The 27,292-nt window shown below is 42.5% G+C and overlaps 1 protein-coding gene across 1 annotated transcript in view; it reads left to right on the top strand.

The window, feature by feature from the left end:
- znf407 (zinc finger protein 407) overlaps positions 1 to 27,292 on the top strand; it is a 158,296-nt gene that overhangs the window by 80,575 nt on the left and 50,429 nt on the right. Inside the window, exons 6-8 of the mRNA XM_065957650.1 lie at positions 14,310 to 14,476; positions 24,105 to 24,188; positions 26,360 to 26,480. Coding sequence (XP_065813722.1) covers positions 14,310 to 14,476; positions 24,105 to 24,188; positions 26,360 to 26,480 — 372 coding nt within the window. The remainder of the gene's footprint in view (positions 1 to 14,309; positions 14,477 to 24,104; positions 24,189 to 26,359; positions 26,481 to 27,292) is intronic.

The raw sequence follows: 27,292 nt of genomic DNA, 5'->3' as shown, positions 1-27,292 counted from the left end.
TTTTTGTAATATTACGATAATTATTTTAAAATAACATTACTATACCTGTGTATCAGTCATATATTGCCACTCAAAATATAGAATATATCTTAATTCATCACTAAAACAACAATGATAATGTAGAATTTAATTTAGACTAAAGTTGTACTCTGGGGGGTCTTTGAGGGCGACCTTCATGTCTACCTGATCTCTGGTTGTGGATGTCAGTGTTTAGTATAAAACAATGCAAAACTCTGAGCTCTGAGTGGGCGAAGAGTCCAGCCCTGTACCACATCATCTCGAGACCCCCCCCCCCCCCCCCCCCCACACTCTGCTGGAGCTGAGATGCTATAGAAGGGGGAAAGTGGGTGGCTGTGTTGGGGAGGCTCCGTTGATTATATGACATCCTCCGGAAGAGAGCTGGAGTTGTTTCCTCCATTACTTAGAGAGGGAGAAAAAGAGGCCTTTTCACTATTGAGACTGTCACTCTCAATTTGTGCTAACGGTAAGCATGCACAAGGCCTCCTGGATATTCCCCCCCACCTGCTCTCACCCCACTCCCACTCATCCCCCCCCCAACACACCCACCTCATCTCAGCCCCCCCTCCCCCCTGCAGCGGCTCGTCGTGGTGACAGTTTGATTAGATCATCAATCGTGGCCGTTAACAGCGGTTTTCCTGAGCACCTGGACCGGCAGGTCACAGCTGGCTCTGAGCTACCGCTGTCCCCCTGACCCAGAGCTGCTTGTGTGTGTGTGTGTGTGTGTGTGTGTGTGTGTGTGTGTGTGTGTGTGTGTGTGTGTGTGTGTGTGTGTGTGTGTGTGTGTGTGTGTGTGTGTGTGTGTGTGTGTGTGTGTGTGTGTGTGGACACACTCATGCACATGTAGCACACATTTTGTGTATGAGTGCACACACACAAGCAGCTCTGGACTGTATTTGTGAACTTTAAAGTAGAGAGCAAGTAGCGCAAGTCACTGTGTGACAAACATGTCAATATTTCTGACAACATCACCATACAGTTGTGTCTTTATGAAAGTTGTGTTTGTTCATTACCCGAGTGCAGAGCAGAGCTAAGCAATGCGTTCCCTCATGGGCCTTTTAACCAGCTCGGTTATATTCTGATATCTGCTCTATGTTGACCTGGGAGGTCAAAACAATGTGATGTTTGTATTCATTAGTTGTGGACAACAACAAGAAAATGCTGATAAAAACAGGTACAGCTAAGGGTTTATGCATGCAGTATATAATCAGAGAGGATGGAGTAATAAAAACTAGAAGATTCATCTGTATCTGTATGTTTCTAAGATACTTCTTCTATTCCTAACTGTATTATTCTCTATATTTACACTTATACCAGTGTGTAGCATTTATGGCTATTCATCTGTCACACCACACACACATTCTTTACTGTATCTACGATGCAATGCACTTTAAGAACACACACACACACACACACATAAATTCACCTGCTTCCCCGCGTCGTCTTCTGCGGCTGTATCAGGTTCCTCGTCGTTGTGGTGGTAAAGCAGTTAAATTTATGGGCTAACAATAATGGGACAAAGTGTGTGTCTCATTGCGATTCCTCAGGTATTCCATGATTAAATAAACGTCCCCAGTCTTTTCATAAAGCTTGTTTATGGCAGCGTGGCACCATATGCTACAGCTTCCACCCCACCCACCGTTCTTTCTCTCTCTCTCTCTTTCCCTCTCTCGGTTGAATTCTCCCTCTTTCTCTTTGTCTCTCCCTCCGATTTCTCTCCATGCTTCAAACACTGCCCCACAACCGCCTCTACCAGATGCAGGCTAGACATTATTCTGTGGCGGAGTGGTGGTGGAGGAGCTAAAGTTGTGAATTAACATGTAGAAGCCATTACAGAGTGATGATGATATCCATCTGTGGTGTTCATCGGTGCTACTTAGTGACTTGTCGGCACTGTAATGGCAGAAACAGTAACAATACGGGTCTGTTTTATCCACTCCACGGCCTGTTCTCGTCTTCTGAGGTGAAGTTGATGTTCAGGTGTCACATATGTACTGTAGAGCGTTTAGTTTGTGGAGCACTGTGTGGTTCAAATGTTGTAAAACCGCTTAGAATGTGAGCTTCTTTTGAGAAAGTGATTGAGAATGTCCTCTACGATCAATCATTGAAAAAATATATGCATCAAGATACACTGTAAATCATTAAACTTACACTAAACTTAAGGTCATTTTGGCCTTTTTGTAAAAGCTTATGTTAAATACATAATAATGTTAAATACTGTGATTAAGGCTGTCAAACTGTAAACAACAACACAAGTTCAGTTATTCTGCTTATTCTTTGGTTTCCAAGCAGACGAGTGAGTCAGAAGTGAAAGTAGAAGAGTGTAAATATGTATCAAAGCATTGGGCACACAGACATAAACGCTGAAGTTCATATTTCATGCCTCTCCCGTCCTCTGCGACCAGACAGTTTTGACTACGCAAACTCAGGCTTAGTAGGTAAAAGTTGAGACGGGTAATTAATTCTCCAGAGCAGCGTCGGTGTCTCTGTGTGCATCAGGGGGGATGGTAAAAAAACAAAACAAAAAAACAGTTGCTACAAAGCAAAGTCAGAAAACCAATTACCTTCTCCGGCCAGGACATGGCAGTAAACACGTGTGCTTGTTCACTATATTGTCTTGTTTGGGGTTGTTCAGTTGCGTCGTGGCCTGTGTGGTTACAAGTCCAGAGACTGACTGAGACTTTTGTTGTGATTATTAATGTCTGCTTTCACATTAACCTCCGTCGTGCTAATATGCTCTACAATGGCCCAAATCACCTGAGTGGTGAGGGCGATGGGGGCGGTTCTGTTCCCCCCCACACACACACACACACACCCCGTCCAGCAGACACTGTAGCAGCTCCCTGACTGCACCCCCCCCCCCCCCCCCCCCCCCGAACCCACTGACCAAGATTAATGAAAGCTCCGCCGTTTTTAATTAGCACGGCCGCAGTCATCATTACGTCTGCCCCACCCCAAATACAAATATTGTTATATTTGGGGGGAAAAAAATTCTTGATTTATTTCATTGTGGTGGCCGAAGGAGTGAGATGAATGGCCTCCCATCACGGTGATTTGCAGGAATGAGGAGGAGGAGAAGGAGAAAGGGGCAGGGTAATAAGATCACTGGGGGGGGGGGGGGGGGGGAGGGGGGAACAGTGAACTAGAGGACATGGACAGGGCCGGCCAGGGAAAGCCATGTCCACTGAGATAGACTAGCCTGTGCCTCGGAGTCCTCATGCTGGGATTCTGAGTCCAACTGTTCAGGAACTTAAGTAGATTTCTTCTTTTTTTAAATCCAGAGCCACAATGATACCCGTTTTTCTTGAGCTGATAGAGAAATGACATTATATGATATAAATTCCAATTAATTATGTTCTTCATAACTTTATCCACTTGTTACAAACCATTTGCAGGAACGTTTGCACATGTTGCCTTTATTAAATCAAGTTTTGGTTAAGTCTGATTCTATTCCACAGGCTAAAACACAAAGTTTGTGTTTTGTGTTGTTCTGGTCAGATCATGTATTGTTCAGTTAAATAATAGTGTCAGGTCAGTACCAATGAGAGTGATGTTTGTCTCATCAACCTGAGATGAGATCTTTAGAGATCATGTCCTTTTTGTACTGACACCATCAGCCTTAAGATGATGCGTTTAAAAACCCATTGTGATTGTTTGAAGTTGACCATTCAGCACACACACGTACAACTTTTATCTGTTGCTAACTTTTGCCTTGTTGCTGTATTTGACATTTTTGTTCTTATCTTAATCACTTCCAACAACTTTGGTTGCTTCTGCACTGCACTTACTTTTGATGGAATACATTTTTCATGTTGCGTCTTCAAAATCTGGTTCTCCTCCTCGAGGCTCTTGTGTTGTAACTAGGGCTGGGCGATATGGCTTGAAAATAATATATCTGCTTAACAAAAGCAAACTGAATTTCCCTTCACCGATTAATACAGTAACCTAAAATTCTCCTTTAGGGGTCAAAGTGCAAGCTGTAAACTTGTCTTAAAAAGTGCTCGATGCAGTTTCAGAGTACAGCAAAAGTACACATGAGGCAGATCAACTTCAGTAAAATACATGCGGCTGGTTACCTCATACCTGTAGTCACAATAAATAAACAAGGGAGAGGATGTGACTAAGGTAACCCAATGGGAGCGGCACACTAATTTGAAGAGAAAACCTTGATTTCATTTTTGAAAATGCTTAGAGTCCACAAACCCAATTTATTGATAAAATGGATTTGTTGCCTAGCCCTAGTTGCAACTCTCAACAATTTGGCAAATTATAGTTTACCAGCAGGAATTTTGCCTGCACTGGCTTTGCTATCATATCTGTCAAAATGAAATCAGTAGATTTTATACGAGTGATGCAGGGAGTTTGGATGAGATCACACAAAGTACTGGATGTGAGTTTTTGTTTGCTGGGTCAGAACCAATCACAACCATGCATCTCTTGCTTTTTAACTTGAGCTCAGTGTGTGGGAACATGAGGCTAACATTTTCCTCTTGTCACTTCTGATGTGCTGTTTACGACCAGCGTTGGCAGCCACATTGAGGCTTGCTGGCTCAGTCTTTACCCCGGACATTACATCCCTCATTACAGTCCATACACCCAGCAAGGGCACTTAATCCATGCAGCTAGGTGTAGAAAATAAGACCGCATTAGCAAAACACTGTGCTACAACTTAATGGGTTCGTCCTTGTGAAAAGAAATAGGACCTGTGCCAGATCCCTTTTTTTTTTTCTCTGTGCTGTTTTTCCAACACTCCCATTCAGATGCTTGTGTCTGATTGTGCTCCGTCTGGTATATTTCAGTGTTAGTGAGTGCAGACTGGACTCATGTAGTTAAATCCGGCCGTCCAGCTTGTTCTGATCCGACGCAGTGTAGAAAGAAACAGAGTGCAAAGAGTGTGTTTGAAATCACTCTCTGTGTTTTTCCACATTGTTTCCCTTTTTCTTGACTTTGCGGGCTCCTCCTCAAACACAGACTAAACTTGCTTTTCTTATATTTGCATTCTTGTATAAATTGAGTTATGAAGAAAAATAAACTCATCCCTGAACCACTTATTTAAAAAAACAAACAACAACAGTAGACTTGTTCATAAATGATTAGCCTCTTTCTGCAGTTCTTCACACTCGCTAATATCAGACTGGGACGTGTCGTAATAATAATGCCAGTACACTGTTTTATGACTTGAAGATGTGCACGGCTCATTTTCTGTGGGCGAGGGAGTTTGGGAGTTTGGATGTTTGCGCTGCGGTGAGCCACTAGCCGTTTCACTTGTGCCAGCCACACACAAAAACACACACACACACACACACACACACAACCCCGACACATACACCGAGATTTTATACCCTTACTGCCACGGCTATCGCCTGCCCACTGACTCCAGAGAGAAGGGTGGGAAACATCCTGAATATTTTATGAAGCTCGGGAACCCCACCTCTGTCTTCTCCACCCCACAAACCATCGCCGCCGTGTCCAGCAGCGTGCGCACAAACACACACAGACACAGCCACACAGACACACACACAGCAGCAGAAAACAGAAATAATGTTTTAAATGCAATCATTGTCAGGCCCAAACAATGTCATTTATCAAGGGAGCATTTGGGACTGTATAATAAGTTTCACATTATTAATACAATTTTTCATCCTCTGTCAAGCCTATCTGATTTATGGCACGCGTGTGATCTAAGGTGATCATTGAATTACAATTCCAGTAATAAGAGAGAGAATGGACCTGGTCTTTTACTTCTGCCCAGTGGAGCGCAATTTTTGCACACACACACACCCACACAAACACACACACCCTCGCACAAAATCCTGGATAAACAGCCTCCAGTTGCAGCACGCGGCAATTACACACAACATACGACGCTGCCACCCCATCTGTGTTAAAACTTTTATCTGAGCAAATTTGCTAAATATTTGTGATTCAAACCAATATGGCAGCTTCTGAATTTCAGTGAGAGAAATAGGAGAAAAGAAAAAAATAATAATGACTCTCCGCCCTGTTAATTAGATAAGGGGACAAAGCTCATTATTCTAAAGTGATACCAGGGCTCACAGAGTAAATATGAGAGGGGGGGGGGGGGGGGGGGGGGGGGGGTGTTGTAATGGGACGGAGATGCGCACATCGTACCAGGACCAAATGATTTACAGCTAGATGCTCTTTGATGTATAGACTGTACCTTCTTTTATTAAGTGGCTGTCGTTACGGCCACTGGCTCAGTCATTTTCCTTTGTGTCTAATCGAAATCCATAACCAGACACTCCGACCATCCAGAGCCAGCTGCTCCAGATTGGGGGGGTGAGAAAAAAAATAATCATGGGAATGTCGGCTTTCCTTTTCTTTCACACACGCCCCCTCCTCAAGCTTCTCACTTTGGGGGCGAAAGCTACCAGAGATGCTTATGATGCAGATAATATAATCCAACAAACAACAACAGCAGATAAACAAATGGAACTGTGAAATAATTTTGAGGTAATTAAATAACAAAGACAGTCTCCCATCATAACATTTGGATCCAGTTTGAGCAAGTATTTACACTATTAGCAGTCGTGCTCGGGCTTTATCCGATTAGCTTGTTGTTGAGGGCCCGGTGATCGGCGTCATACATCATCCTGTTTGATTTCTGTTTAGAGCGAATTTGGGGAAGCTGGTAATTGGATTGCAGGAGTGTAGCCCCAGTTAAAGATGCTAAACAGCGGAGCAGACTTGTCCCCCCCAAACTCTCCGCCCCACAGGCTCCGAAGAACAGCCAGCTCTCCTCAGGATCGCAACAATTTATGACACATTTTCTCCGTATTCTTAAAAGATAATTAGGTTTATCACCCATTTCTTCCCCCTCTCAGCCTCCCCCCCTTTACTTTCCCTTTTGTGTACCTGTGAGCACACAATCACAGCACAAAAACATAAATATTTCTGCAGCACAGCAGCGCTGGCAGGTGAGCCTAATGAAATTCTAGGAGTGTAATTTGATTTACGAGGTGCTAATGCGGCCTGATATTAGAGAGAAAAAGCTCCGATATGGCTGCCTTGTGCTGTATTTAAGGCCTATCAGAAGCCTGATAAAGAGCATCCTGTCCTCAGCACGGCGCCTGAGTTATTGTTGCAGATATTCATATTGATAGTAATTCTTCCCGACGCAATTTAGTGCCGGCAATATATAAATATGGAGATAATAGTTAATTTTGGTGGCTGCTCAGATTGCGATGCTTTAATTCAAGACGTACAAAAAAAAAAAGGCTTTGAGCTGTGAAGCATCTGGACACTTTTTAAAGTGCCGTTTAAAGGATTGTGTGTGCGCGAGGGTTTAAAAGAGGCCTTTGACCAGACCATATCACATAAATCACATTTCTAGTACTTTTCAGCGGGCTGCTTATTTCAGCAGGAAGCCTTTTTGGAGCTCTTGATTTGTAGGTTTTTAGGGTAGGAACAATTTGATTAATAGTGGGGATGTTCACACAACCTATTAAGCCTTTAAATTAACCGAGCCTGGAAAACAAGACATCACACCACCAGTGTGTGCATACACGCGGAGAAGGAGATCATTTAGGCTGTTTGGTTGAGAATCATGTTGTTTCATTTTCTTGGCGAGAGAAAAAAAATAAGAAAAGAAGTCATTTAACATTGTGAGTGTGTGTGGTGGTGGGGGTGTTCACCACAGTGTGTTTACGTGTGTGTCCCACTTACTGCGCTCAAATTTAGTTCTGTGTGCTTCAAAGTGTGTTTGGGTCTATTGAGCTATGGCTCATAATAAAAACAGGCAATAACAGGGCCACCACTGAGGGACCTGGCCTTTGTGCCTCCCCCCCTCCCCTCCATGCCACCTCTCTCCTCCTCATGGCCTCTCCCCACCCCCTAAGTTATGGGCTGAATAACAGCGCAACAATATTAAGATAACATTTCCTGATTGTTTGTCAGGCAGGAGGCTCCTTCACCCCGCTTTCATCACGTCCACCGTGTTCATTAAATTGACAATTTGTATTTGCCCTACAGCAGGATAAACAGGAGCTTATCTGATGGGCCTGGTCTTTTATTATTTATTTCATTATCCCCCCCCCCCTCCCCTTCTTTCTCCAGGGATTGAAGGTAAACATAAATCAGCGGCAGCATCTCTGTTGTGTGCCGTTGTTTATACTGCAGTCATACGCAGCAGAAGTCCTCTCAGAGGAGCTTCATCTGCAACGCTCTGCACACACGTGTGGCCTCTTCATGGAGGTTTTAGTTGTTGCTTTGTGTGACATGCTGGGCGGTTCACTCCTGCAAGGTCCCAAGTATCATATAACTCACCTGATATTTCACTTTAAGATGTCCTGCTGTTTGGGATCATTCTTGTGCTGCAGCAGAGTTTGTATCTGCAGCAGTGTTGCCTGCGTCCACTTGAATGCTAACTAGCACAAATTAGGAAACCTATTTGAGCCCCTCCAGGCCATATTGACTATCCTCTTTTTGTAAAGCATTTCTCCCGAGCATCGTGAGCGATGATGTCGCTCGGTTCGATATCTTACCCCGAGAACGAGCCTGTCGTCGGTCGACATTGTGCAGGCAAACGAAAAATAACGAAGCCAGCGTTCTTACTTAGGAAACACTTGTCCCAGAAATGTAATCTTTTGCCCATTTTTCACCCAACAACCCCGTTCTAATCAGGTTTCAATTGACTGCCACTGAAGGAAGAGGCGCTCCTCAGACACATGCATAGGTCCGAACACAGTCAGACACCATTTAAGGCTTACTCAGTCTTCCTCCCAATATGTTGGAGAGCTCAGGGCCAAATGATTTAATCTTCATTCAGCTAATTTAGTCTAGATTTAAGCTGCCGGGTTGTCGAAGTGCAGAGTGATGGAGTCTGAAAACAGGATGAGAGGGGAAAGAGGGGAGAGGAGGGAAAAACGGAAGGAAGGAGGGAGGGAAAACGGCAAGAGAGCAAGAGTGATAAAGATAGAGCGATGGAGGGAGGAAAGAGAGAGACGAGGGAGGGAGAGAGAGAGAGAGGGGGGCTGAAGATGATGATCCATCCTGACCCTAGTGAATGCTGTCATGTTCCTCCCTCTAGGTAATCTCTCTCACTCACTCGCTATTTTGCATGTGAAAATGCTCTCTTGACAGTTGCATATCAGATAAATTTTTCTCTCTTCCCCCCCTTCCCTTCACCAAATAAACAACAGTCTTCACTTTGAAGTTGTCTGTTTGTGTCAGTTTGGCTTGAGGCGAGAGTCGGCCTCTCTCTCTCTCTCGCTCTCTCTCTCGCTCTCTCTCTCTCTCTCTCTCTCTCTCTGTCTTTCTGCCTTTGTGTTGCAGCCTGAGCAGCGGCGGATTATTTCCTCTCACCAACCGGCCAACACGACATGAAAACACCACAGAGGGAATCTTTAGCTTTCCAAAAGGCCAACATAATTAATAAATGAATCCACTCAATTAAAAAAAATGCATTTGTTCATGTGACAATTGCAGTTGCAAAATGCTCTTCTGCATGAAGCCTAAAAGGAAGAGCTGAGGTGTCAGTCAGCCCTGAGCTATAAAGTCATATTATTTTATAAATTGCAAGATAAGAGGAAACAAGAATTTTATGTGTGTGCAATTTTTTGCTCTTTATCATCAAAAACTGCTTATTTTTTTAACACACTGCTGATGATTACACTTTTCCACTCTCTCTACAAGATCGTCCTCAACAAGCTCCACCTCACCACTTGGGGGTGATAGTGAGTTTGTGGTAATGAGTCAGGTCTTTTATCCAGCCCCTGTTCGAGGTACAGTAACTCCTCCTGAGGGATTTCTATCACAATTAAGGCCAGTGTGGCCTGTGATGTTCTGACAGTAGCCCTATATGCCTGAACTGACGACAGGATCACACCACAGTATAGATATGCTAATGAGTGACAGTATAGACACAGCAGCATGCAGCTTTTCTGAACGTACAGGCATGAGGCCCACCTGGGTCTTTGAATAAATCTGCACTGAGTGTCAATCATGTTGCCTTGCTTTCGTGATCAGAAGGGAAAGAAAGGGTGGTGCAAATGGAGAGAAGGGGGAGATGGAGAGATGCGGGGGGGGGGGAGCAAAGCCGAGATGTAATGAGTAGAAGTGGAACTTGCTCAAAATAGTTTATTTATGCTTTTGACTGATCAGGGTGTGACAAGAATGCAAAAAGCCAATCAGCAATCAATGCCAAATAAATCTTAAATATAAATATTGCCTTCAACATTTTTGTACCTTTTTGACAACAAGTTGTTTTTTTTAGAACAAATAAGAGGACAAACTGTTGGATTTCAAGTTGTGGAAATGTCTTTAAAGTCTTGTTTTTTCCAAAATAATTATACAAAATGGCGATTGAGCCTTTGACCCACTTGACCCTCTTACATTAGCAGCAATCTTTTGGCGTTCCAAACTGGCCGTTGAGTCGACGTCAGCACTGTTTCGCCTGATCTCCAACGTGCCGAAAACACATAGAAAAATAACGATGAGGAGATTTTAACTCGGGATGTTTGCGTTAAGTCAACTCAAAATGTGGTCTTCAACACACTCGCTAGTCTGCATCACCATTTCTAGTCAGTTAAAGTAATTATTTCTATGTGGTTTGATGCAGGTCAAATGTTCAAACTGTAAAGCAGCCTCCTGATACTGAGGCTGTAGCCACTGACTGGCTGTAGCTCCAGTAAATGGGCCTGCTCTTCCTACTCTACTACCTGGATTTAAACAAGCACAGTGAACAAATAGCATCTCATAGGAGCAGCGTAGTTGGGCTGTATTTTTAGAGATAAAAATGTATTGAGGTTGTATCGGGTAAGGCCCTGTGTCTTCAGACAGCGAAAATTGCACTGCCACTCTCCGATGTTTTTCCAGGGTGGGCGATGACACAGAGAAAAACGCTGTGGACACAGGTCCTTAAAGCAGCATATCGACCTGAGCAATGTTGTAGCACATACAGCACAGGCATGTAGATGTTAACCTGCAGGATGGACTGAGTGCTAGCACTTGGCAAACCAAATGACATCATTTAATAGCAGAACATTTTAAATACTCTGTGCTCAATTTTGAGTTTTTTCTTACCATCAGACTAGTCGGTCAGTCTGAATGAAAACTTCCGCTAACCAAATATGTAATCAGTTGTCTAGGAACATCACTACTTGATACCCAAGTCCAAATCCAGTACACTCTTTAGATTTTTGGTTCGAAATCATATCTGCAATTACACCTTTCATCATATGATCTCCAAAGAGGAGGAAATCTCAAAACCTTTTTGCCACTGATTTGTTTGAGAAGACCTTTGTCAATTCAATTCTACTGTAACAGCGTCTTTTTGTTGTTGTTTTGTGTCCAAAGCCTGTCCCACTGAAGCACACAACAAATCCACACAGTGATATCATGCAAATGTTAATGCACTTATTTTTATAGTCTTACAGTATATTACTGAATAACTTTATGTTGATCAAACTTCTTTAGACCTAAGAATCCAGGGCCTTAGATTCATGAGTAAGCTCATCATATATTTCTCATCATGTATGATATTATGATACTATGATGTTCTTAAAAAATCTGCAGTACGGTTATGTATTAAAATGTCAAAACCTTTAAATAAAAAAGAGCTCCAACTGATAACAGTCCGCTGATTTTTTAAAGAATATATTCACATTCAATTCACAATATCATCATCACTAAACTGGTGCTTCCTTAAAAAAGCTCAAATTGAGAGTTTTCAGAAGTTTCTCAAGCTGTTATGAACTTAAACAAAAATGTTCTTTTGGCAGCATTTGTGAATTCATTGTGGCTGCTTTGTTGCTTCTAAATTGAGTTCTAGAAATCATTAAAGAGTCTTCCAATATTTCCCATTGGCAGACCTCTCTTTCCCTCTTACTCCCTCTTTTATACACACATGTAGAGCTACACATGCATACACAAAACCACTCAACCCCTCTCTCTCTCTCTCTCTCTCTCTCTCTCTCTCTCTCTCTCTCTTTATCTCTCTCTTTCTCTCTGTGTCTCTTCCTTCTACCTCCTACCTTTGGTGTGTTTTGCATGGTGCCTGGCTGTTTAGAGGCAGTATGCATATGTATGGGCGAGACGGTGGATCGTGACGGGATCTGACATGCGGGGACAAGATCAAAGCGCTCCATCTGATCCCATAAAAACAGGCGCAAACCCTCCTCTCATCCTTACAAAACCCCCACTGATAGTCAACTCTGCCAGCCCTGACTCCTCCATCTTCTCTCCTCTCCTCCTGCTTCTCTCTCTCTCTCTCTGTCTCTTTCTCTCTCTCTCTCTTCCCTCCGTCCCTCCCAGCATGCCCCGTGCCCACGTCAAGGCCTGCCTGCCTGCCTGACTTTGCGATGACGCCCTGTGATAAACAATGGGCCGTTTAGCTCATAAAGCAGGAGTGTTGTGCATAATGCTTACAATAAAAGATAGCATCTCTTCACTCATCTTATTTACCTCTCCCACGGTGGCATGGGCGACGAGCTGTTCTATAAATACCGCAGGGGAGGGAGGAAAGAGAAGGAGAATACAGACACAGGCATACATCTGTTTGTCAAATAAAGTCTGGGCTTAAATCACTTGATGAGAATGAGAGGAAAACAAGGCATTTTAAACGTGCATTTTGAGCTTCCAGCCAGGTGATAAAGGCGCCATTTTAAAGCTGCTCCATCCTTTCTGGTAAGTGAGCTTAAAATGTCCTCTGAAAATAGTGTAGGATGACATCCATATCACGTTTACATTCATCTTCATGGAGCATATAGATTGATATGGAAGCCAGGACACATTTTCTTTTCTATCGTTCCCTCTTCCCCATCTTTAATTCCCTCCTTTCTCTCCTTCCTCCCCCTCTCCCTCCCTCCCTCCATCTCATTCTCCCTTTGCCCCCTCCCTCCTTCCAGTAAGGAAGATGTATGAGTTTGAATTATTGATTCAGACACATGCTACATGCTGCTCGGAGTCATTATTTGTTCAGGTGAGTGTCATGCTGCTCGCTATGAAACAGATACCACGGGGATTAAGCGACACAATCAGGACTTAAAGACAGCCGCCCTCCCTAAAATAACATGGCCCCTCGCAGCAAGACGAATGCTCCCCAAAAGCCGACTTCATTTGTTTATGACTCGCACATTAGTCATTCGGCGCTTAAATTATAGCACCGCGGTAAAGATTAATTCAAGCGCCGGCTTTTTTCTATTGTTTTTACTTCTGTGTGTTTCTTGACGGCTAATAACACAGCAGATGAATATAGGTGCAAACATCCGACACAATGATCTACAAAAAAAAAAAACACACAGCTTTTGTTGGGTTCTGGGCATGAAAGCTATGGAGAAAAGACAGATGTCCAGAGTAAACGAAGAACACCATGCTTAGTTAATGTGACTTCAAAAGAGGCCTTTTGCACCGTGCAACAAAATGTTACACACACTACTCCACATACTGACTATCCAAATCACAAAATAGAGCTGAGTTTGATTATGTGAGCAGTGATTGGATGGATGAGTACGTAGAGAAGTGGATTATGAAGCAGAGATGTAGGAAAACTCTGATACAGGAGCCTTAAGAGAGCGGCAGGAGGTAAAATGTTGCTAACTGTTCATTTAGCCCTGGCTAAGTGGTCAGGGACGCCGGACAGGTGAACTCTATTCTCCCCACTGGCCCTGCGGTGTGTGTGTGTGTGTGTGTGTGTGTGTGTGTGTGTGTGTGTGTGTGTGTGTGTGTGTGTGTGTGTGTGTGTGTGTGTGTGTGTGTGTGTGTGTGTGTGTGTGTGTGTGTGTGTGTGTGTGTGTGTGTGTGTGTGTGTGTGTGTGTGTGTGGACTGTAACAGAATTTCTCTAGTCCTCTGGGCCCTGGTGCAAAGCAGAGAATAAATGGTGGAGGTGGCAGGCCAGGACAGAAAAATCAATGCCTGCTTATACAGACATGACACACCAGCAGCCAACTGCATTCTCTGTGTTCGTTTGTGTGTGTGTGTGTGTGTGTGTGTGTGTGTGTGTGTGTGTGTGTGTGTGTGTGTGTGTGTGTGTGTGTGTGTGTGTGTGTGTGTGTGTGTGTGTGTGTGTGTGTGTGTGTGTGTGTGTGTGTGTGTGTGTGTGTGTGTGTGTGTGTGTGTGTGTGTGTGTGTGTGTGTAGATGTACAGCAGGCAGTCACACGGCCCTGTGCTCTGTGGGTGTGAGTACCCAACAACCTCCATTTCCTTCCTCACAGGGTAGATTGTCGAGCATTTTTACGTCAGCTTTGGGATCAGTAAATAACTCTTCGTTTTATTCCTCCTCCTCCTCCTCCTCCTCACTCACTCTCGTCTGCCTCTGTTCTTTTCCTGCAGGAAGTTTGAATGTGACTTGTGCGAGCGCTCCTTCAGTGAAAAATGGGCCCTGAACAACCACATGAAACTGCACAGTGGGGAGAAACCGTATAAGTGCGCCTGGCCGTCCTGCCACTACGCCTTCCTCAACCTGTCAGCCATGAAGGACCACTACAGGACACACACTGGTGAGACTCTGAGAGCCGGCAACCTCTACTGCACTCCTCCAGAAACACATCCACTGATACTTTATGTAGCAAAATTCACAAGATTTTTCTTTTTTTTTTTTCTTTTTTTTTTTTTACAGGCTTATTGTGTTTTTAAAAGTGGGAGACAGAAGGTTATTTATTGAGAAACACAGACTTGGATCATACAAAATGTACTTTTTCATTCCTTTATAGCTTCGGACTGTCGAAGTTTATGTGTTAACTGTGAAAATCTCACATTAATTATGAATCTTCACAGCTTTGTTTGGAAAAAAAAATATGCACACATTTTTGGCCAATAATAACCCTGTCTGGTCCATCTGCACTGATTTTCAACATCCAGAGAAAGTCGAGAGCCGGTTCTTGGCGGCCTAGCCGGCGCTGCTCCTACATTGTTTTACACTTAGCTCCTGATCCCCGTCGTCACAGCTCCGTGATGTTATAACAGCCAGTAATGTTTGAAAGGAGACAATAATGGCCAAAGAAAGAGGGACAAAGATGTTTGGATTTCATGTTTGTTTTTGTTTTCTGCCATCCTCCAGACTGAGAGGGTTGCTTAATGAGGGAATGAAGGTAGAGTGTTTCCCCAAATCCAACTGGTTTTCATGTGTATTTCCCCTAAATCCATCTGGTCTCCAAATGTATGTGTTTCCCCCCAACCCAGCTGGTCAGCAAGTGTGTGTTCATCAAATCCATCTGATCTCAAGAGTGTGTTTTCCCACATTGAACCAGCCCAGTGTGTGCTGCTCCATGATGGTAGCTGAGGACAAAAAGGAAATTCAAAATTCATGCGAAAAACAGATTTAAAGCTCATGTGAGCAACTTTTGTAGTATGTTTTAAATAAAATGTCTCATCCTAATTTTTTAAAAAGTCAAATGTATCACTCATCAAGAATCTTTGCCATCAACAAAGCAAAGCAATGTTTGTGTAGAGATCCATTAATCTCCTCTGACACCTACCCTGCAGCAGCTGTTTCAGATATTATATATAACCATATAAAAATAGATAATCTTCACGCTGATGGTCTCATTTGCTCCTGCGAGTTCTAAAGATGCAGCAGTATTCATTTTAGCCGGTTTTATAAGCTTATAGTCCCGAACAGTAGCCCCTTTCAGATTGCAAGTCTGTATCAGCACAATAACCAGAACTCTGCTGTAAACAGTGTAAAATTGTGTCATTGTTATTTCTCTTTGTACTAAGGTAATGCTAAATATGCATAAGATGCTTCACATATACATGCACTAAGACATGCACACACACACCATGCTGTTCTGTCCTGCTGTCTCCGCCCTTTTGCGGTGACCCCGTCTTACCCAGGTTAATATCCTGCCTTGAACTGGCAATATGAAAGGGGCTAATGACTTATAGCAGAATCAGGGCTGTCAGCATTAACGTGTTGTAATCACAATTAATTAGGATCCCGAATGAATGCATTACTTTTTTTTTAATCGCATGCTATTTTTTCCCTTTAGGCACACTGTAGGTACTGTAAGTATTCGTAATCTCTTTTTGTAGTTATGAGTGATGAGAAAGGATACAACACTGCCTTGTCTTTGATTGGCTCAAATCACTTAAAAAAAAAAAAAACTCTCAGGCAGCTCAGTTGAAGCTTCAAAATTAACATTTCACTTTTAAACATTCTCTTTTCTATCTGTAACAAGTTCATTTTTTCCATAATCAAGTTAATGTCAACCTTCCATCTACAGAAAGTTTCTTATTTTATTCCAAATAAATGCCGATTTGTATTTAAACAGGAAGTAAAGAACACTACAGTCTCAAGACTGAACAAAAATTTTAAATATAAGCCTAAGAAAAACTTGCTAAAAAAAATGCTAAATAATGGAGTTTCAAATGGGATTAATTGCGGAAAACTTTTGAATTCTGGTGAATTTAATTAATCGTGTTTAAAAAATATATTTTTTGAATTGAATCGTTTGAAAGGCCTGCTCAGAAGCTAAGATTCTGTCTCTCTAAAACCTTTGTGTCCTGCTTCATTAATTCCACTATACCTGCTGATCTGTAAATCAGAGTCCTCTCTTTTCTTACCTCAGTTAAACCTCACTTTTGAAGATACAGTGTCAAGTTTTACAACAAACCTTTACAACAAAGTTCACTGACTTTATTTTTTTTTTCATCACTTCCAATTCAAACATATTGACTCGAGTATACGCCAAAGCATTAAAAGAATAAAACTCTTAACATAAATATCTGTGGATACTCTCCTAATGCATTTCTTATACACAGACAGCGCCTTTTCTTTCCCATTACATCCTTTCCTTTCAGTTGGGGACACACAGTACAGAAACAGTGCACTGTGGGACTGCACTGAGTCATGTTTTTTTACTTACTAAAAACTTTGGATAGACAGATGGTGCGGTGGGCGGTGGGAGGATACTGTCTTGAATAATAGCCCCTCGATAGGAGCCCAAGTCAGCCTCTCTGAAAGTGTCTTTATGCTGCAGCCCAGCAGTTTCCCCTCGGCCTCAGTAATGTCCCACACACAGCTCCTTGATGCCCTTTTAAGTCAATGACAGAAGCAGCAGCAGCCAGTGGCCTGACAGCCTGACTGAGCGCTTGCAGGAGAGCCCTCCATCCGTCACGGGTGCCTGCTGTGTGTGCATGTGTGTGTGTGTGTGTGTGTGTAAATGTGTGTGTGAGTGTAGGACTTGCTGGATGTTATTTTAAATGTGTTTTAACAGTGATGTAACGTCAAGGCGCCTCTGACATAATTAGACGTTTTATTTTCATTTGTTTCCAGCCCTCATCATTCCCCATCAGGCGGCTGCCGTCACACTGTCACCTAGCTGTCACCTGGAGAGGCGTGAGGTGGTGTGTGTGTGTGTGTGTCTGCGTGTGTGTGTTTCTTAATGCGAGTTTGGCAGGAGGACACAGACTTGAAGAGAGTGAGTGAAGTGATTGAGATGGAAACAGGAAAGTGATGAAATAAGAGAGCTTGAAAGATCAAGGGTGACCAAGTATGAATGTAGGAAAAAAGGAGAATTAAGATTGAACCTGAAACAACCGCATTTAAGCGAGCGACGAGACCTGACTTGATTAGAAATGCAAAAAAAAAAAAAAATCTAACACCGTTTTTTTTCCACCGTGACCCCCAACACTCCTTTAGCGGTTGTAATTGGTGCCGGGTCGACCGTTAGTTGCAGCTATACAATCATTGCAATCACATTCCAGCAGCCAACCTGACACACTGAAATATTATCTGCATGCGTGTGATCTGTTTAAAGGTTATAAATCTGCTCCTTCACTGCGCTTAGATGCAATACTAACAAAATAAGAAGGAGATTTTAAAGTTGAGCTAATCTGTCATGGGAACAGTGCAGTCAGTAATGGACGGGAGATGTGTGTGTGTGTGTGTGTGTGTGTGTGTGGGGGGGGGGGGTGTATAAAGAGGCTCACAGGACGATGACTAACTGGGGAGCTTGCACAAGAGCTAAGTGTAATGTTACACACATCTAGCTCATTCTTCCAGTCAAATTTAGAGTCGCTAAGTAAAGAAAGAAAGCACTATCCCTCGAAGAATAACTTCATTGCAGAGGCAAATTTGGAGTGTTTTTTTTTTTTTTTTTTAAGTTTGTTTAATTGGTTTATAATCCCTTAAAATAACATTTGTAGTCCCTGAGAACAGCAGTAAGTGTGATAATGCCATGTACAAAAAAAAAACAAAAAAAAAAACATGAGACAGATGGAGCAGAGGTTGAGCACTCAAAACAATCGTGTCCTTATATGGTAACATCTAAATCCTCTGTAGAGACAACACATGCATCATTCAACATTAAATACAAGTGATATTTAGATACAACTCTGAAGAACAAAGATTGTAACATGGAGGATTACTCAAGTCGTAGTTAAGATAACGTTGAGTCTGATAGAAAAAGAAACGGTCAGGCTTCAGACTTCTTCATGAAGTTAAGGTCATGTTTCACAGGGCTGAAGTAAAGCTCAAAAGTGTTAAGGGGCTTGTCTTTTTAAGCCGCTTCAGCCTGCTTTTTCGCAAAAGTGCTGTAACTATGCTCAGCTGTCATCCTCTCTTTATTGTTTTCGCAAAGGCACAATATCGGTGTTCCAGTCTGAGAATTCACAATGCGTTTCAGCGTTACAGAAGCTGGGCAGAGAGGCAACTCCACATAGACATAGAGTCAGACATGCACGCACACACAGCGCTGCGCAACCCCACTGGCTCTACTGAAACCGTCTTGTCTCGTTACTACCTCTAAAGATGAGCTGGAATCACTTTGTCCCCCCCCCATTACGCCCCGCAACAGATTGAAGGAAGCGTCACAGGGGCGTAAATTCCACCGCAGTCTGAATTGGGCTTATTAAACAAAGTAAAACTATGAACTACTAATTTTCCTTAAACCATAAACATAAGCTTGTTTAGTTTGGCTAGCTAGTAGCCTAAACAAGCTTCTCTTCACAGCCAGGAGATTTTTATTCTCACGTTAAATAGTGAATAACCCTTCATAAGTAATCACACTTCTACTGTACTTCCCCACAGTTTTAAAGCTAGTCCTGCAGCTAGTCTTAACTTAGACTTTTACAGAGGATCATCCCATGATGATGATGCTCACTTCTTTGTCGGGGACATTCATGTTTTATCTAAACCTTTTAGCATATTTTTAACTTATCCAACACCGGCATATTTAAGACCTTTTATTGCACATTCATTTTACAAATAAGGGAAATTAAAACATATTAAAGTCATCCACTGAAAGCATTTCAAATGAATTAATGCAGCTAAACTAGCAGGCTAGTGCTGTTGAAATATGTTTGCCAAGTAAGTCACTTTTATCTGCCTCCCTCTGAATCAAAGAGCTGTTTTTTTTAAATGATACTTACTTTTGTTACTTTTGAACTCTGCTTGATTATAATCTTAAACTGTCTTTGTCTTGTGAAGATTGAATTCTTGGAAGGAATAGCGGCAGCAATAAGGTGTGACAAACTTTTAAAAAAAAATGATTTGATTGAGTTTATTTGCAATTTATTAAGTTAAGACAATAGAGTCTTCAGAGTAAAATCTCTTAAGTGACCATTTGCCTTCTATTCTAACCTCCCCTGATCAATGATTTTACTCTGAAGTCTCTATTGTCTTAACTTAATTAATTAATTAACTTGGCACCCATAACTTCATTGTAGCCAAACACAAAAACAAGACAGAAGCGTCCCGAACAAAAAAAAATGTCACATTTCATCATCCTGTGGATAGAGTTGCTGGCTGTTACATGCAGAGTCCGCACCCTCCTCCCCAAAAAGAAAAAAAAAAGTTAACACCTCCGCTTTCCTTCTCCTGCCTCTAACAGGATTCATTGTTCCTCTCTGATTTGTGTGTTTTTTATGTTAATCACTCCCTCCTCACACACACCAGTCATGTCTGAGGGAGGTGGGGGGGGGGGGCGGGGGCGGGGGCGGGGGATTCAGTGGTCGTCAGCCGCCAGGGTCATTTGTAACGGCTGATGAATGAGCGACTCAAATAAATAAATAAGCGCACTGAATCTGACCCACCCAGCTTTTCCCAGGCTCTTGGGTGTTTGGGGGGGGGGAGCTAGGGGGGAGGGTTGAACGCAGCGACAGGGCCACAATTGATTTCCTCATTGCCTCAGTTTGTCGCTTAATCTGGCGATATGCTGATAAATCTTCGCACTTTGTCAATTAATTTCCCTGAAAAATGAGACCCAAAATGGTGAGCACATCAATACAGCAGCGGATTCCGTGTCAAAAATTAAGCGGTAAAATTAATTGCCCTCCCATTCGCTCCTGCTAAAACATAACTAATGAGAGAGGCAATTATAGCTGCATGCAGACGCCTCTAGGGTTATTTAAAACACACACACACACACACACACACACACACACACAAACACACACACACACTTTATATATTTATTTATATAGATATTCACACACATGTAAAGAGAGGTTGTATATTTTGACTTCAAAGTTCTTTTATAGTCTGGCAATAAGGGAATATCTTTTTTAATTCAAGTAAGAGGTGGAGGGTTGATGTGCATCATGGGAACAAAAGGAAGGAGAGACGAGCCAATATTGAAATTACCCAAAAAGTGTAACAGCTCTCACTGCACAGACGCAGAATCTGTAGTTTTTGAGGTGTTTCAGTGCATTAAGCAACAAATGATGGGACAGTGTGTCACACTTCCTGTTGAAGGATCTTAATAGCTTAAATTGTGTTTGCCTTCGTCTGTGTGTCTGGACTACACCTCTGCAAGGGAACAGCCGGGGGTAAAAAAAAAAAGTAAAGTTCAGAGTGAAGTGGAAGAAGTGATCCCAGGTTACTTTAAGTTTGAGTGGTGACTACAGGTCAAGTTTAAGGTTAAATGTTTTTTGTGTACCGCTAAAAGAAAGAGGTTAAGGTGAATCAGGAATGTAGTCGATAAGATCTCGTTGTGGGTTTGAGGGGGGGGGGGGGGGGGATCATGCTGCTTTATCCAGGCAGTGTTCCCCCCCAGTGCTGACAGCATGTCACTCTTCTGCCCCCCCCACCCGTCCCATTTCCCCCCCGTCCCCACCATGGTCCTCAGAGAGCGCCCTCGCCACAGAGCAGCAGATGAAAAGCACACATGTAATTTATCGCCAACGTTTCCTCCTCAAGAATAATTGTGGCGACTACGGCTGGGCGCAGGGATCGATGGCTATGGATTTTCCTGTGGTGGGGTCTTGTAGCGTTGGGCCGTAATGAGAGAAAGAAGGGAGGAGGGGAAGGGGTGGGGGAGTAACTAGTGCTGTTTTTCTGATAGGGAGAAAAGGTCTGACCTGATCCTTAGTAACTAATCATCAGTCGAGTTTAGAGACTCCATGTTGGTTTGTTTGCTACTTTTACCTTTTTTTTGTAGTATTCACGTCTTTGTGTTGTTGTCACTGCTTTGTAAAGGGGGTGTACTCTGCAGCAAAAACGATGATTTCAGGAAACCACATCCACAAATCAGGACTTGACAAAATATTTGAATCTCAATGTTATGAAAGTTGTGAGTCTTTAGCTGTTAAACTGTCAAAAAAATGAAATATGTGGAAGGTTAATGAGGAAAAACTAAAATTCAGTTTACCAAAGAAAGAAGGAACTGAATTCTAGGGGGTTATAATCGATGTTTGTCCTCTTTTATTTTGTCTCAAGTGCCCCTCTAAGCTGTGTTCTGCTTGTCAGTGATAACTTATCAATCATTGGGATGCCTTCTTCCTTTTTTTGCTGATGATGAAATGACACAACCAAATTTAGCCATTTCTACTTTTCACTCGGAAGACGCTTTTATCCAAAGCGATGTACATCAGAGAGCAAGTAAAACACCAGCAAGAATCTAGAAAAGAGGAGACAGCACACATCAAATGAGATCTAATCAGCATCGAAACCGCCCTAAATTTCGTCATCGTCATTATCAAACAAAACCGTCATCATCATCATCATCATCATCAACATCAATAACATTCATATGTGTTCATGAAAGAGCTGTGCCTTTAGCTTTTCAAAGGGACTCTGCAGATCGTACAGAGTTTGGTAGTCCGTTCCATTGAATCTGAGAAAACACTTTTGAAGAAACAAAAAGGTAAACACTTTGAGGTTTATTTTCTCACTATGGAGGATGTGTTTAGATGTAAAGGCATTTAGAGGGCATTTGTAAAAGTTGATTTCATGCGGCCTAAGAAAGCAATAGAATGGACATAAATGTATAATAAAACACTTCCTTTTAAAGTGCCATCCACAGCCGTATCCAAAAGTGAACCTGTATGAACCGGCTAACGGGAAAGCACCTTTTTTTTTAAGGCTGTTTTTCTCCCATCTAAGTGGCACTGCATTAAAACTCTCCTCACAGTCGAGTGGCTTTAAATGGGTGTAATAGAAGAAACTTGAGGCTGCTTTGTCTCCGCGGACTCGCTGAAAGCTGCTATCTGTGCAGAAGTAGGAGCAGAGCACCGCTGAGGCCCCAGCTGGAAGAGTCACCCAAATGTGTTAGCGGGTGTGTGTGGCGAGGGCCGGAGTTCAGCATCAGCATTTAGATGAATATTTAAGTGATGCAGTGCGTGTCTGTATGTTAGGATGCTGTTGTATCTGCACTGTTTCCATGTATATGTGCTGTTACACAACATGTACATGTATGGAAATGTATAACTAGCACACCACATGCAGTTGGATTTGTGTATCTAAAAAGGAATATCTGCCGCTGGGCTTGTGTTGTTGTGTGTGTGTGAATGTGTGCAGGAGTGTGTGACTGCATGTGTGTAATGGCAGTGAGAAAAAGAGAGAGAGAGAGAGAGAGAGAGAGACCATCATGGTGTTAATGACAGAGCCAGATGCAGGGAAGAGAGGAGGAGTGTAAAAAAGCTCTCCACGCTCCCCATCTGGAAGGCATCGCCCCCAAATGAAGTTGTACAAAACCATCCCATTGATAATAAAGCTAATTTTTATGGCTCTGACAAGTATGTAATTATGTTCAGCGGTGCTTTTCAGATTTTATCACAGTCAATAAACCACACTGGCAATTTCCCGTCCCCCATTTGACATATTTACACGGATCCATCTGATTGGAGGAATTAGTTAGCTGTGAGAGCTCTGATGGATATACACTAGTGATCTGTGACTTCTGCTTGGCTCATCTGTTAGCCAACTAGACCCTCTGCTCATCTGTTCAGTCTGTCTTCCTTTTTTTTTCTCTCTCTCTCTCACTTTCTGCCTTCCTCCTCCTTCACACGTTCTCTCCCAATCCATCAACACAATATTTTCTTCTTCTTTGTCTCTATTTGAGCTCGCACTCCCTCGCTCAATGGCTCTTTAGCTCTGATTCTGAGTGAAGAGAGAGCATCACTCAGTCCTTCCTCCAACAGACTTTTCCACTCAGGCTTCAAGGATTTTATGAATCTTTTTTTAAATGGCCTCTCAATTACTATCGTTCACTGATATTTGAAGTTGTAATTTTTACGATTGAATTATATTTGTTTTGATGAATATGTATCTGACTTTGAACTGAACAACTGGCAGATTAATGAAACTAAGCTGCATTTAGCTTAATCAGAAAAAAAAAACGTGATAAAAGACACATTTCTTTTTTTACTCTTGTTTATATCTTAGTTAGTTTCAGCATTACTTACCTATGGAGTGCGATCATATATTTGATCCAAATGTGCATCGAGAAGTTAAAGGAAGAATGTGCGACTTTTTGATCGAGTAGATGTCGCCCTTGAGCACCAGCATGTTAGCTAATGTTAGTCTGTAGGTCGACACAGAATGACTGTGATATTGGGTGCAGGTGGGGTGGTCGTGGTGTGTTCGCCCCATGTGCAGAGGATGTGTTAACATCCGACCTGCGGCTCCTCTCTTGCTTGTCGTTCCCCGTTCTCTCTCTTTCTCTCTCTCTCTCTCTCTCTCTCTCTCTCCCTGATTTCCTGCTCTGTCCACTGTCCTATCTCTACGATAAAGCCACAAACAAAAAGTCAGTGAATCTCACTTAGCAAAATGATTTCTGCTGCTTCTTTCCTTTTTTTGACATGTTTCAATATTACTTTGTAACCAGATGTCTACCATGATTTGTTTCCTCTCCGCCCTACAAGACCCTCATGCTCTCTCTTCCCTCTCTCAATCTGTCTCTGTAGGAGAGAAGTCCTATCTGTGTGACCTGTGTGGTTTCGCTGGAGGCACGAGACACGCCCTCACCAAACACAGACGCCAACACACAGGTGAGCATCACGACACACATCATGAACTCATGTCTTCAACTCGTTTAAGCGCCCACACACATTGTTGTATTGACCTTTAGAATCTCACTCAGTGATTGGCACTTCGGGATCTGAACAGTCACAGTATTTTTTTTTTGCTTATCTGTCTGTCTCTCACTCACTCTCTCACTCACTCTCTCTCTCTCACTTTCACTCTCTATCTCTCTCTCTCTCTCTCTCTCACACACACACACACATACACACAGGGACATCAGTTGAGTTGTGACATGCTGTTGTCAGTGATAGGCATGTGTACCAGTATGGCTGACTGAATCTGAGATTTTTAATTTAAGTTATCATTTCACCATGTCATTCTGTCGCTTAGGGAAATTGCATTTTTCAGATAGGCTGTCAATAACAAGGTTTTTTTTTTTTTTTGGGGTGGGGGGGTGGGATAGTGAAACAAAAACTGTTCTTAACCGTTGTCTGGCAGGCGTCCAAGGATCAAGAAATATGTTATAAATATTCATTTAGGTTTTCATAATTCATTTTGTTTGCTCCTCAGTTTTTCTGCCATTTTTTCCCTGAAACCTCCAATCTCTGGCCCCGTCTCCTGCGCTGACATGTGTCAATTCCACTGATTTAGCTGGATATTCAAATCTGTCATCATACAGCTTCAGATGATAGAGCCACCCTGCCTGACAGAGTTTTCCTGTCAAAGTTTGACTGATTCAGATTTTTTTTTAAAGCTACTGTCACAGTCTTTAAGTTTGTGGCAAGCAGCAGCCATATTGACATCCCTTTTAATATTTCTCTTTCCATGCCCAAAACCTTTAACTTGTCATGGAATGGTTGTCACTGAATCAGTATTTTAACAACACCACTTCAATTGAAAAACCATCTACTAATGTATGAAGGTTCTAGTTTAGCAGCTCTCTTTTAGCAAGGTTTTAAAGGTTTTAAACTCTGGTTTTCACCACCCTTACAACTCTCCAATGATATTTGATGCTTAACGATGAATAGCTGTGTGTCAGATATTCTATTTTTTTCATATAAGGATAGATATCTCCCGTCTTATCGATCACCTTTTATGGACATGAATTCTTACTGTTGAAATACATCCTGCTGATTGACAAAATAACATTTAACCACCACAGATTTGTACTCCTTCATCCTCTTAATGTTGACTATTTATTTGTACAATAAACTAGTATTTTAAAAAATGTGAGCTGACTTGAAAAGCATTATCTGGGTACGTATCAGCTAACTTTTTAAATGTATACTTCTGAAGTATCTGTCACTTTAACTTAGACCTTTCAAGACCATTCCTTGTTTAAAATGTATTTGCGCTTATATGTTAATCTTTAAAAAAAAAAAGGATAGATGGGTATTTATATATCTTACTATTTAAATTACTGCTCATCATTTCGGGTTTTTGTCTTTTAATATTAATTTTACTATTTTGAGTGTTCACTAAAGAAAAATGGAGGCATGACTGCCCAAAGGCTTTCAGATATATCTCAGCAGTAAACACAAACCCTATAACTTTAACTAAACCTGTGGCAGCTTAAAGTGCTTCCACTGCAACTCCCATACAACATTTCACAGTTTGTTTAGACACTTTGTAAATATAATGCCAGTGCAGTGTTCAAAATAAGTAAGCAAAGTAGTTTTTGTAGATCCAGGACTAAATATGGCTTTTTGTTTATGGAAAATATGCATTGTCACTTTTTTAAGTAGTTGATCCAACATTGTGTTATGAACTACTTGAGTCTTTCATTTGGATAGAAAATATGCCAGTAAAATGGTCCTTTATTAGCCAAACCATGTTAGTTGATTCCTTAGAAAGACTTTGTATATGTTTCTGTCCCTGTGTGTTAATATGTTTTCAGATGTGCACTCCTGAAAATTTCTAGAACATTTCAGACCGACTACACCTGAAATCTTCCTGAGTTGCTTGTTCACACATGCACCTCACAACGGGCCTCATTGACTGACAGAAAACTTACGAGGGGGCCCGGCAGGAAAAGTTCTGTTTAAAGTTAAAGGAGGAAAAAAATTCAGCTGTTTGTGTTCACAGCTCACGTCGGAAATGTTAGGAGTTTTCACGAGTGTTTTTGCATGTGTGATTACGCCATTGGTCAATTAAAACGTTTATGTTGGTCTCATCATCATTGTCTGTCCACCCACAGGAGAGAGACCATTCAAATGTAAGCTCTGCAACTTTGCCTCCACCACGCAGTCCCACCTATCACGGCACAAAAGGATTCACACCGGGGAGAAACCGTACCGCTGCCCCTGGTGCGACTACAGGTACCGGCTCATTGACCTGCCCATGGTTGGTGGCGCTGATGGCCACCAACATGGCACTGATGATCAGGGGGTTGATGGTTGGGGGGGAGGGGGGGAGGAGGGGCAGTGGGTGTTATACAAGTGAGTGAGGGTGATGGGGAGATAGCAGGTGGCATAGCAGGGTAGTTTGGAGGGGTGCGTTAATGCTTGAGGTTTTGTGTGTGTGTGTGTGTGTGTGTGTGTGTGTGTGTGTGTGTGTGTGTGTGTGTGTGTGTGTGTGTGTGTGTGTGTGTGTGTGTGTGTGTGTGTGTGTGTGTGTGTGTGTGTGTGTGTGTGTGTGTGTGTGTGTGTGTGTGTGTGTGGTGGAAGAGGTGGGGGGCAGGCAGGTCTAATCTTCACAACATGGCTCCATCTCATCACTCTACCATCATCAACAGGCCCAGCTAGATCTCACACACACACACACACACACACACACACACACACACACACACACACACACACACACACACACACACACATACACACACACACACACACACAATGTCACTGTCACTGGCAGGTCCCTGTCATTAAAACACCATCATACCACATCAGTAATTACACAGGAAATTGTCGGTGAAATTGAAAAAGTTTTGGCTGGCGTTGCACATCTCCATCCCTCTCTCTCTCTCTCTCACTCCATCCTCTCTCTCTCTCTCTCTCTCTCTCTCTCTCTCTCTCTCTGTTTCACTCAATCTCATCCTGTGCTTCCTCGTCAGGTTGTGGCAGAGGAGTGTGAAAGGGAATGATCTCAAACCCATCATTGGTTTTAGATGTACTCTTCAATTCCT

The sequence above is a fragment of the Labrus bergylta genome, chromosome 8 (assembly GCF_963930695.1).
Source record: "Labrus bergylta chromosome 8, fLabBer1.1, whole genome shotgun sequence".
Lineage (NCBI taxonomy): Eukaryota > Metazoa > Chordata > Actinopteri > Labriformes > Labridae > Labrus > Labrus bergylta.
The sequence above is the reverse complement of the archived record's forward strand: the minus strand, read 5'-3'. Positions and strand labels throughout refer to the sequence as shown.